We start from the raw sequence: 12,804 nt of genomic DNA, 5'->3' as shown, positions 1-12,804 counted from the left end.
GTTAATTTTTTGGTGCCTACCAACCCTCATATGACCAGCGATGTACGGGCACGTATGGGCTAGAACGATATCGACCATCACCCATGCATGTAGGTCAACCTGGTCGATATCAACTAGGTTACATATGGACCCGCGATCGTTGATCGCGGGTCGCTGGCGGGTTGGTGGATGAACAATAACGATAATCCAGCACACCAGGAAGGTGCAGGACGATCAGTCAGCAATATCGTTATCGCTGACTGATCATACCATATGTATGCACCATAAGATAGAGAAAGTAACTCAGCATCTTGATAAAACCATGCTGCACTGCAGATAGAGCAGATGTAAAATGTACAGAGAGATTTAGATTTGGGCGGGGTGTGTTTAAAGTGACATGTATTTTGTAGTGTAAAAATAAAGCTGTCCTTCACGTGTGGACTACATGCAAAAGAAGCTAGTATTTACCCTGCACACAAAAACAATTGTATTTGCACTCCTTGCATTGCAACATAGTTTGTCCAGGTACACAGTTACTTGCTATATCTTACTCTAACCCCAAGTCTGAATCAGGCCCAATGTTTTGTTATTTGTTACTGACCCTGTATTATCTCTTCCTGCTTTACACGCCATCATAGACAGGTTTAGTACTGCCTCCTTCTATAAGCTTATCACAAAAACAGAGGCCTTGGCCATTAATGTTGCAGGGAACTAACTATGTAGACTTAAAATGACCTATTACTATAATTGGAGTTCACGCTATCTGGTTTATTTGATTATAAATATCCCTAAATGCAACTCTGATGTTGCTAAAGTAACCTTTGCCCCCCTTCTTAGGCAGATGGAGAATCCATTATTGGTCAGTCCTCAAGATTTCTTGGTTAGGTAGGCTGGCAGCTTTCAAAATTCCGCTTTTACCAAAACAAATATATTTATTCCGCACAATACCATTTCTGACTTTGAGACGCTATTTACTGTAGATTCGGCTCATAAAATGGTCTGGCAATATATATGGAAATGCATGCCCCTGACATACTCAAAATTGATCCAGCATGTGTGGGTTATAGGCAAAAGCAACCAGTATTTACCCTGCACGCAAAAACAATTGTATTGCACAATTCTTTCAATTCAAACAAGTCCAATTCCCAGTAAGAGTCTGCTTTGGCATGACAATTAATAAAGCACAGGGACACTTAACGTGGCTGGAGTTGACCTAAGTGGAAACTGTTTTTCTCATGGACAACTTTACGTGGCCCTTTTGTGTGTCACATCAAAACGAAATCTTTTTGTGTTGATGTCCGGAGGAAAACGACTAATGTCGTCTACAAGGCAATCTTATAAGACCTTGGTTCACAGACGGTGTCTGTGAACACATATTTTACTCAGAATGGTCATCTGATCTCCGTAGTAAAGGCCAGGTAATCTGCATCGGAAGACGCAGACACTGTGTCACGCATGAGGATTGGTTTGGGGTTGGAACAGGAGTGGGAGACTGAAGAGCAGATTTGAGAGGCATGGATTAACTTAGGTAGTTTAAGCCAGGACCTCCTCATGTATAGATGTGAGAAGGTAGAGATACGGCAGTGGATGATGGGCCCGAAGGCGAGAATAGGAATAGAAAGTATGTATTGAACAGCAGGTTGGAATGGAACTGAATATAGAATACTGAATGAATGCGCTTGATTGGTTTGAGACAGATGTTGATTATATGAAGAACTTGCTGGCATTGAATCCGATATTAATTAATTGATAAAGTTGATCGGCTGGGATTGATGTTGACAAATTGATTAACTTAATTGATAAGAGATGTTGGAAGCATAAGATGAGACCGATGGTTGAAGGTATCGGCTGGAACCGATGGTTGCTGTAAGAACAAGTCTCAGTAGTAAACCAGACTGGTGTGCAAGATGGTATAGGAGACTTGTTTGCCATATCTAGGAACTGGATATAACAGACTGGGACCGTTCAGATACAGAGTACCTGGGAGCTCTGTACTGAGCTTTAACTTAAGCAAGAAGCAACGTTGTACTGGTACAGAGGCCAGTCAGGAAATGGAATTTATTGGGGAGGATCCCTGGGGATTGGATGCTGCGATCAGATGGTCTGGGAGCAACACTCTGAGTGGTGGAGGAGAGTCAGGTGACAGAGTCCAACATGGCTGCGCCCATAATGTTGTTCTGGAGGGAACTCTGGCGTGCAGTTTGTATACCATCATGTTGAAGAGACACGCTAAGAGCAAGTGATTGCGGAGAGCCATCCCCATGCTCAGTGACAGGACACTGAGCAGACGGGGCAGGAGTAGACCTCAGCACCAGCCGGGAGCGATGTGCAGCGTGAGCGGACCCCTGTGCTATCCGGGAGTGATGCACAGCACAAGCGGATCTCAGCGCTAGCCTGGACAGGAACAGGAGAGGTAAAAAGGTGGTTTTAAGTGTCCTGAGCATGACACACTGGCCTCGACATTCCCACAAAATGTAGGCAATACGTCTACATTTTGGGAAACAGTTCCTGTCGCCACCCCTTCCCCACTCCTAAATGACCGCAGCATGTCAATCATGCTGCGGCTTAGGGGGCACTGTGAGCAATCTCGCAGTACAAGATCTGCACTGTGGGTGGTAGGGCTTGGCAGAGGTGGGTGCGTCTGGAGGGAGGCGGTGCTCGGCTGAGGAGGGCAAGCGTGATGATATGATTGTGTCATCGTAGCCCAGCCCCCTGCCGAGATTACCAGCATTGTAGAGTGGAGGCGGAGCCACGATGACGCGATTCAACACAAATTGTGTTATCGGCCACCTGTGCCACCCACTTCACCCAATTTTCATGAGCAGAACTATAACTAGACTTTTTGGTGTGCGTGCAGCATCTATTCGCACTCCGGGGGTCCGGCACCTCCACACAGCTGCAGCGGTGGGGGGGTCCCCAACCTCCCGATTTGACGGGACCCGTTGAAATCCGGATGCTGGGGAGGGGTGCGCCCTCTACGGGTGGCGCCCCTGTGCGACCGCACTGGTCGAACAACCCTAGAGCCGGCCCTGGGCACAGGTAACCGCTTGTTGACTGACCCAGCGCCGATTGCCGGTATGACAGACCGAAGCACTTTAAGCACTGCCGTTACTATAATATACTGAGTTTAATTAGCTATCAGCAACAAAGACCATACAGTGTTACTATAATGTATTAACTAAAGAATTATCAGCAAGAAGGATCGGCGTAAACCAGGATTAGCTACTAATAAAAACCAAAATATCGACCGCGGCAGGACTCGAACCTGCAATCTTCTGATCCGAAGTCAGACGCCTTATCCATTAGGCCACGCGGCCCTCCGCTACAGTCCTGTGGCGCTGACAGTTATACAACATGACAGTCACATGGGTCGCATAGTACCCTGCAGCAGCGTCCTTGATACCGTCACTGAGCGGCTGCATCATTACTGACTGTCACGTTATTTCCTTATAGCGGTCTACAGGATATGGAGGAGACGGGACAGTAGCCCACAGAGGAGCTCTCATCTGTCTGTCGGACCGGCTCTTAAATTTAGTGCCCGGCTGTGTAGGCCTCCGGCAGAAAGCTACGGCCAGCTACAGCGATCTCCCGCCCGGAGGAGGTGTAGTCACCGTGTGCCTCCTCTAACAACACGTGGGTAGGAGCAGAGATGCCGGAAAGGCTGTGGATGCATGTTTTAGTATATAAGGATATATTTGTTGTTGTAATTAAGTTACTAGTAAAGTTGACGTTTCCCTGTCCCTTTACTATAGAATAGATATATGTAAACATCACTGTTCTTGTTTACTTTTTGCTTTGGCCATATGAACTTTAGAAAGGTATGTTTTTTTTTTCTTTTCCAGTGTTTTATTCTGCTGTATTTCTTATTGCAATTTATGGCATCAGCCTGCAGTGCAGACCTACTTGGAAGTCACAGAAACGTGAGATGACTTCTAACATCCACAACACTTTGCAGGAGGGAGTGCCTACTTCCAGATAATGCAAACATTTTGTTATTGATAAATGTGCAACTATAAATTCCATGTGAGCGATGCAACTGCACCAGATTTCCCTGATTTTGCCCCCAAACTGAATTTTTGTTTGCAGCCCAATAGGGGTGCGTACACAAATAGCAGCATACCGATTCCCTCCGGTCTACTATAAGTGCAGGATATGTGCGCACTAGATCACAGGCATCGGCTGCAGTTGAATAGACCCCCATATGCTTCGCTCCTTTAATGTCTATGGTGTTGAAGTAATTCATAGCTCTCAATTTAATGTTTACAAGTTTTCCTAATAACCAGTGACATGATATCACTGTTTATAGATGTATTATTTTTAGGCCTCTATTACATTTACTACAATAACTTGTGTAGACCTTATATTCCTATAATACTGCCATAGCTGAGTGCTATAAATGCTTATAACAAGTACACTACATCAACTTAACTATAGGCTTCATAGGAAAAATATGCAGGTGCTCAGAGAAAATCTAGGAGGGGCAGTTTCCAGCTTTAACTATCATTGTACTTATACTTGTTATTTTCCAAAATATTAGTATTTCTTATTAGCATCTTAATTACTTTTCTTTTTAAATCTTTAATATGCCACTGATGTTTTATTTTTAGTGCCATAGGTTTCTATAGAGGATACCATTTAGAGAAGCTGTTGCAATTGGTAAAATGGACCGACTGCTGCGGAGGAACCCATATTTGTCATACTGCTGGAAGATAAAATACTTGAGATGCTACAAGAGCACAATAGCATCACACTTGGCAAATGAAGACCGTTCAACAGATACTTCACAGACACGTTTGAACCCACTTAATATACAAATGCTTTCCAAGGGTCTTCATGAACAAATATTCCGGGGTACACAAGTACAGTATTCTGAAGAGGACATTCAAAAGAGCAAAGACCACTTGAGGAGTCATGAGCTTTGGGGCCAAGAGACCTCCATTGTCCAGGATGTAGATTTGGAGCTACCTAAGATGTATGGCAGTAATATTGAAGAACATTTCCGAATTCTGGCTGAAAAACAAAGTTTTCCATATTTGGAGGCAGCTAATGACTTATTGCAGTGTCATTTGCCAGATATGCCTCAAGAATGGGCCTGGCAAACTGGATGGACCAAGTATACCGTAAAAGGTGGAAAGGAACAAGTTGAATTTCCAGACGAAAAAGCTTTGGTGTTTGATGTGGAAGTATGTATGTCTGAGGGGCAGTACCCAACATTGGCTGTGGCCATTTCTCCCCAATGTTGGTGAGAACTAATTCTTACATATAGACTGAGATTCTAATTCTATTTTCCAAACCTTCAAGTAATGTATATGTTTCGTTCATAGGTATTCATGGTGCAGCAGGAGACTAATAGAAGATCGATACACATGGTCTCAGCAGATGTCCCTCTCTGATCTTATTCCACTTGAGACCTCTTCAAAGTCAAATTATATGAACAAACTAAATTGGACGGAGAGACTAGTGGTGGGGCACAATGTCAGCTTTGATAGAGCACACATTAAAGAACAGTATCTTATCAAAGTAAGTACCAGTACCTTACTAGTTTATTTTAATTTGAAACAAGGAAACTAAGTTGTAAATGAAGAATTTTATAGGAGGGAACTCGCTTATAAGAACACATTTTATTCATATTTGTTGGAAATGTTCAGATACATTTATCCTGCAGAAATTTCCAGACATACAGGGATCATTTAGGAAGCCTTCTTGATGTGTTCTGCAAAATGTCTTTGTTTGCCCTTTAGTAGAAATCAAGACACACTTATGCAATTTATGGGGCATTGCTGAACCACAACCTGTTTTACATAAATTGCCTCCACCTTGTGGGAGTGGAGAGGGTTAAGTTTCAAGAGCATGGGGAAGATAAAAGTTGTGTCAACCAGACATATGTAAGACTTCCTTGCTTTATAATATGTTGCATTGTTTCTTTTTAGTTTGCATAAGGGTTTCTTTTAGAATCCCATTACAGTTTCCTCTGTTGAGAATAACAAAGTAGCGGCTTCTGTAAGCCGCTGCTTCCCGGCTGGTTGCAGCTGAAAATTTAAAACGGCACCTGCAGTCAATATTAAGAGCACTGGACTTTGCACTGACTGCGGGTGCTGTTTTAAATTTTCACCAACAGCCCGCTGGAAAGCAGTGGCTTATAGAAGCATCTGATTTGTAAATAAAGCCCTAAGAAGCAAGAAGAGTCTCATTCCAAGGAAGTGTGTTAGTCCAGACTCTGCTGCTATTCTCTAATGGTTTTGGCTGCTTTGGTATTGTCTATTCTGGAGACTTTATGTCATGTTTTAAATTTTCTTTAAAATTAATTAACAATCATATCCTAAACACACAATTACACACACTTACAGCTACACTGATTGGAGCCTGGGTTCAAATCTACAGGACATTAATAGTTTCCCTGTTAAAAAAAAAAAAAAGCATGCAAATCCTTACATTCAGCAGTGATATTCAGGCATGCTGAGGCTAAGCTGAGGTGATTGACCTATGTCATAAACAGCCTTTATGATGCAACTCAGCTTTGGTATAATTATAACTGCTTGGTAGAGAACAGTCAGTTATCAGTTGAGTGTGCACTACATATTGTAAACATACATATATTTACTGACATTTATTGCTGTGGTTCTGTCTTCTGATGTGACATATCACTATACAAAGTTATCTTATTACATATTATATCAAAATGATAGAATTACCATTGACTAAACATTTGTTAAATGTACAAAAATATAGTTTAACACTTTCATCTTAAAGGGGAAAAATCTCAACTCAATAGCCTTAAGAGCTCCAGTAAATATTTATTTGAAATCACGTGGAATTACTAATATTACATATACCAGAATATACAGGTACTTAAGGCAGATGCATTCGTGTCAAACATACACAAGTCATAAGAGCGTAACAACATCAGTGTTCGCCCCAGAAAATTTTTCCAGCCAGGTGGCTTCAAGAAGTAGCCAGGTGGGGGCCTTCGCAATAATAAAATGTTTTAAATCCTGACTTTCTAATGATTTAAACTTGAAATAACATTTGATATATCAATTCTTCTCTTCTTAGAGGCCCAGTCGTCTGCAGCTATTTCATAAGCAATGTCTGTAGGTTCTGGTCCCTATAGTGAAATCAGCATTGGGTTATTTAGTGTTGGCACCACAGAATTTATTTTTTTATACAGCTCCCAGATACAGGCCCCACTTACTGGCACCACAGATTTTTTTTTTTCAGCTTCCAGATAGTGTCCCCACTTGCAGACTACACAGATAGTGTCCCCACTTGCAGACTACACAGATAGTGTCCCCACTTGCAGACTACACAGATAGTGTCCCCACTTGCAGACTACACAGATAGTGTCCCCACTTGCTGGCAGTGGCACCACAGAATTTTTTTTTTACACAGCTCCATGATACTGTCCGTGCTTTTATACAGAGGGAGGGAATCTATGCCCTCCAGCCTGACACCGCCCCTCCACTGTGATGGGCTGAGCTACACAACCCGGCACTCCCCCCTGCCCCAATGCGCTGCGTACTGTCGCCCGGAACCCTCACTAACGTCACTTGTCCTTATTGCCGGCGGACACAGAGCCTCCAATGGGAAGAACATCTGACATGTGAATTTATGGGAGCAAATGACAATCGTCCATTTGCTCACAAACACTGGAAAATAGCCAACGTTAGTCGTTCAGAAAAATTGGTTAAATCACACAAATTTAACCAATATGAACAATTGTTTTTTGTCTGTTTTCCAGTGTTTAAAACCATATGATCGACTTTCATTTGCTCCCATACATTACCAGGTTTTCATTCCAAGCAGCCAGATTGGACAGATATCTGATAGAAAATTGTATAGTGGATACCCAGCTTAACCTCCATCTGCACACCGCTGCCACCTACCTTCGAGGTGTCTGTCAATAAGGAGATCACTAAAGATCTCGTTACTTTCTCTGTAATGACTTCAAAATCCAAACATCAAAAATACTTTGAGCTACATGCAAGGTCCTTCTGGTATTTGAAAGTCCATTACCATGAGTACTGATTGTATGGTATACTATTTATCACTATTCTTGTGTTCATTAGCTCGAAATCCGCCTTGTGTTCTGTGTTCACTGGGACATCTGTGAGTGCATATCCTATCTGAGTCCTGCCTTTTACACTGCCATAGAAGCCATGTAGTTGTAAGGAGACAGTAGACACTCGTTAGCAAGCCAGCAGTGTCAGTCACTATGAAGGTGCTAGCTTGTGCCTATAGCCATGGAAATGAAAGGTTAGGTGGTGGGACTAACTGCTAAATGTGCTGTCCTAATGCTGCACTTTGACTAATTATCATTCCATTGTTAATAAATATTTCAGTTGAGTGATTTTGTGGTTCCTCTCATTCTTTTCTGACTTTTTTTTTACTGTTATTAGGATCTTTATTTATTAGTTATTTATGTAGCGCACACATTCCGCAGCGCTTTAGAGAGAGAATATTTGGCCATTCACATAATTTCCTACCCCAGTGTAGCTTACAATGTATGTTTCCTACCACATGCATACACACTAGGGTTAATTTTTTGTTGGGGGCCAATTAACCTAACAGTATATTTTTGGAGTGTGGGAGGAAACCCACAGGGAGAATATATGACCTTTGATGGACATTGAGTTTTAATTTGCCATTGTCTTGAATTTAGTTTTCGGACCATTCAAACAGAATTTAATGGAATAAATGAACCTATTGATCATCCTAGGTTGCTAATTACAGAGCTTTACATATTGTTGTTTATTCAGGTGTTTTTTATATTAAACAGAAATGGAATATACTAACAAGTTCTAAGAAGCTTTTGACTCTGCCATGTGTGTTTTTTTTTCAATTAATTTTCTGATTAGCTAACCCATTACTAACTCTGCTAGTAGACTATGCCATATATTATCCCACGGTAGAGCTTATTTCCCCTTCATGCTAGGGACCTGGAAGTCATATGATTGAGGGCAGAAGTGCAGTTCATGCCCATTAAGGCCAGCTAAACAAGTACGTGGGGACAAAAAGTAAGTTGTTCCCTCGCGGGCTCGCTACGCTCGCCACGCTTCGGGTTTGGTGGCTCGCTACGCTCGCCACACAAGGTTGTATTCCCCCTATATGCCCGCTTGGATGATAGGGAATGACGCTGGACACTGGCTGATGATGTCAGGGTTCTCTGCGTGAAGGGGATTTAGACATTACCCCTATCCCACTTTCTGTAATGAAAGTCCTCCTTATGTTATTTCCTAGACTGACTCCAATTTCAGAATACAGCCTCTTGTACCAGAATTTCCTCCTGTTCGAAGCTATAGTCCACTCTTACTGTCTCACACTGTTTTATTGATCTCCTCTTTTGTCTTACTCACTTTCCATTACTCCATTGTGGTTGCGTTTTGTGCAATCCCATTCAATGCAGTATTACACCACTAAGGGCTGTATTCAATTAGTTTTGCACCCGCGGACTTTTTACCTACATCGCGTGTTTTTTGCATGCGGAAAAATATCAGGCGTGCTCCCGCTATTCGCCGTATTCATTTAGGATGTACGCGAAAACGTACATCCGGCAAAACTGAAACAGGCGAAAAGTCCTGTCAGAAATGGGGATCTCAGCATGACACCCCCAATAGTAGCACTAACATTGGGGATCACTATAGATTCCCCCGATTAGCCCTAATGAAGGTATTGGGGTACTTAAGTTGTGATAATTGCTGCCAATTAGCGCATTAATACAAGTGGTGAAGAATAGCATTAAGCAGTATTTTTTGTTGATAATTAGTACTCCCAGCAAATTTGGGGTACTTGAAAATGGGTGATTAGTTTATTTTTAAGTTGCAAAAGTAAACTTTTAAATCGTGTAAAAAATCCATGTACCGCAAGCACCTGTCCCCCAATTTGTCCCCCAACTTTGCACTTTTTCACCCCAAAATGAAAGTACTTTTTTGTGGTGTTCTAAAGTCGTTTTTTTTTTTTATACATTTTTGACACAGTTTTATCTTTGGGGGACTGTCCCAAGGGTGCAGGGGGACTTCCCAAGGGTGCAGGGGGACTTCCCGAATTTTGTACCCCAAAACCGCAATTCTGCACTTTTTTCCGCCTGCTATTCATAGGCAAAACTTTTCCGCTGATTTACATTGCATTGACTTTTCGCGTACGCGAAAAGTCTTTGGAAATGAATAGGGCGAAAACTTTCCGCCTGGCGAAATGACGTCATCCGCGATACTTTTTGGCGGATTCGGACTAATGGCGTCTAATTGAATACAGGCCTAAGTGAGTGGACAAAGCCTAAGTAACAAGTTACTCACTAGTGGTCATTGCAACACCACATCGGTCAACCTTGATTGGACTGTGTGACTAGAAGTATCTGGTGCTCTCTGACCAGGGACACTTGGAAGAGGGTAATTCGTGGGGTAAGTCATGAGTCAGGATTATTTTTTGGGCCATATAAATGTAACTCTGTTTAATGTTATTTTACTTGCTAGGGATCAAGGATGCGTTTTATGGACACTATGAGCATGCATATGGCCGTCTCAGGCCTGACAGGATTTCAGCGCAGTTTATGGATGGCCAGTAAATATGGGAGGAATAAAGGGCTGCAGGAGGTGAAGCAGCACATCATGAAAACCTGCAGAAAGGGCGACGGTCCTGCAGTAAGTAGTATACATTGTGTATCTGACTCACGCCTCCCTATGTCCGAAGAGATGCCTTGGAGCAAAGGTCGTGCTAATGATGACAATCATAAGCCTGAACCTTGTTAGTGTAAAAAGGTGTGGCTTCCCCCCAAATGGTACCAGTAATAGGACTCATGACCTGGCCTCTCACAAAGGCACATTTTTCAGGACCTAGGTCTGGCTCCTCTAGACCACATGGTGCATCAGGCATAGCACCTGGCCAGCAGCTATTCTTTACTGATGCTTGGCAGACATAAGGTGCAGAAAGGCTCCACTGGAAAAGTAAAAATAATTCTATTTATTTCCTGACTCCTTGCATTGGGTGCTCTTAAAGCCCAAAGGGATCCACAGGTATTATATTACTATTTCCCTCCTTGTGTTTTATTGGCCCCTTCCTTATATGGTTTCCTTTTTCCTCAGCTTTCAGTATTAGATAGGCATACGTTCAACTCTGTACAAACCTCACAATGTCTGTTTGTGGAGGGTAACTTTTGTACTGCACATGCTCCATAACAACATACAGTATGTGCGAGGCAGAGTCATAAGTATTTTGATCGCATCTACACTTACAACTGAAGAGGCGTAACTGAGTGGTAATGAGGAGTTGTCGCATAGCGGTCATTCCATGTCGTGGACCAATTTTGAAGATCGTCCCCACCTACTGATTGTGCGCTGCGCAGTGGGTGACCGTTGCAGCCACCCACATTTTGAGGGCCATAATTTTGCTACTATTGCCTATTGTGAACTAAATTGTTCCCAAAGTTAATCTGACATATATGCCAACCTTCATGTAAAATTGTATCAAAACTGGAGATGGTCAGGTAAGGAGCCCCTTGCCCACTTGACATGGAATGACTGTAGGTAAAGTTCAGTGTCAGTGCTACTGCAGGCTGTGCAATGTTGTACATAAGTGTACATATGCTTGTTTCCAGAAACATAGCATAGGGTATGTGGAAGTGCTCAATGATAAAGACTAGTAGAAACCTGTGTTACACACAGGGGCAATCACATTGTAAGATGCATATAACTGTGCATACGGGCGTATATAAAAAATGTTTTCCCATGCACACAGTTTTAGAGCAACATATGCCTGATTTACTTTCAGATTTGTTTATTTCCTCTAATTGTACAATTTTGCTAAATTAATATGTTGATGCTATATAACAGGGGTGGCCAACCAGTCAGGGGCAAAGAGCCCAAAAATATCTGTATGTATGTGAAAGAGCCGTGATCATGTGCACACCGAAGGCGCACGTGCAAAATGTGGTATGGCCATCTAGGCCACGCCCCTGGTATGATGTTTGTAGAAGCATGTAAAAGCGCATGCACACAATCACTGTAGAGGTAACTATTAAAGGGAAAGAAAAAGCCAAAATAATATAAAAAAAAAAACAGATCCACATAAAATACACTGAAACAAGCCACATACACAAATAATACACTGAAAGGGCCACATACACAAATAATACACTGAAAGCGCCACATACACATAAAATACACTGAAGAAGTCACATACACAAATAATACACTGAAAAAGCCATATACACAAAAACAGTAAAATACAGAACAGGGGAGTGCATATAGAATAAAACAAAATTAGTTTAATATAACATGAAAAAATCACTATTAAATAATAAAACAATAAAATAAATAGAAACAATGTCTATAGACAATAAATGCCACTGATTGGTCTCAAGTTTCCGGTATAGAATTGACACTTAGATAGTGAGATGTTCCAATTAGTATTATATTGTGCAAATATGCCAAATAGTTCATGTGCTCACTCTCCAAGGACTTGATCTCACCACCAATGTTTATCACAAAAAAGCTGCGGTGGGAGAATGGCCTCTGTGTATTACACTCCCCGGATGTTGACAAATTTCTCTGTTATGTATATCCAACGGTTTAATCAGATTCTGATGAAACCGTTGGATATACATAACGGAGAAATGCATTAAGATCTGTTTTGGGCATTAATACCAGCTGTTGGACATTTAACTTATGATTGGTGAGATACATTGGACGCTGAACTGTGCATGTCTGGTCACAGTATAATCTGAGTCTCCCTCCACATTACATTCGGCCGTGGATGTTTTTTTTCCAGGACCGCTGCTACATTGTATTCAGGCGGGGACAATTTGTCAACGGGGAGTGTAATACACAGAGGCCA

At 42.0% G+C, this 12,804-nt stretch overlaps 1 protein-coding gene and 1 non-coding gene across 5 annotated transcripts in view; one reads left to right on the top strand and one right to left on the bottom strand.

Moving 5' to 3' along the window:
- Nucleotides 1–3,223: 3,223 nt before the first annotated feature.
- On the bottom strand, nt 3,224–3,296 carry TRNAR-UCG (transfer RNA arginine (anticodon UCG)). Its single transcript has one exon. It is a non-coding gene; the product is annotated as a tRNA-Arg (tRNA).
- A 27-nt stretch (nt 3,297–3,323) lies between these two features.
- The window catches only part of POLG (DNA polymerase gamma, catalytic subunit), a 103,562-nt gene continuing 94,081 nt past the window's right edge, over nt 3,324–12,804 (top strand). The window contains exons 1-4 of one of the 4 annotated variants that reach the window (XM_088472959.1): nt 3,324–3,612; nt 4,587–5,221; nt 5,304–5,499; nt 10,446–10,613. In XM_088472959.1, coding sequence (XP_088329085.1) covers nt 4,641–5,221; nt 5,304–5,499; nt 10,446–10,613 — 945 coding nt within the window. In that variant the 5' untranslated portion in view covers nt 3,324–3,612; nt 4,587–4,640. Of the gene's footprint in view, nt 3,617–3,698; nt 3,798–4,586; nt 5,222–5,303; nt 5,500–10,445; nt 10,614–12,804 lie in introns of those variants that run through there. The other 3 variants (XM_088472960.1, XM_088472961.1, XM_088472962.1) reach the window with 3 other exon arrangements.

The sequence above is a fragment of the Taudactylus pleione genome, unplaced genomic scaffold (genome assembly GCF_031769625.1).
Source record: "Taudactylus pleione unplaced genomic scaffold, aTauple2 ptg000129l, whole genome shotgun sequence".
Taxonomy (NCBI): domain Eukaryota; kingdom Metazoa; phylum Chordata; class Amphibia; order Anura; family Myobatrachidae; genus Taudactylus; species Taudactylus pleione.
This window is presented reverse-complemented; position numbering and strand designations above follow the sequence as displayed.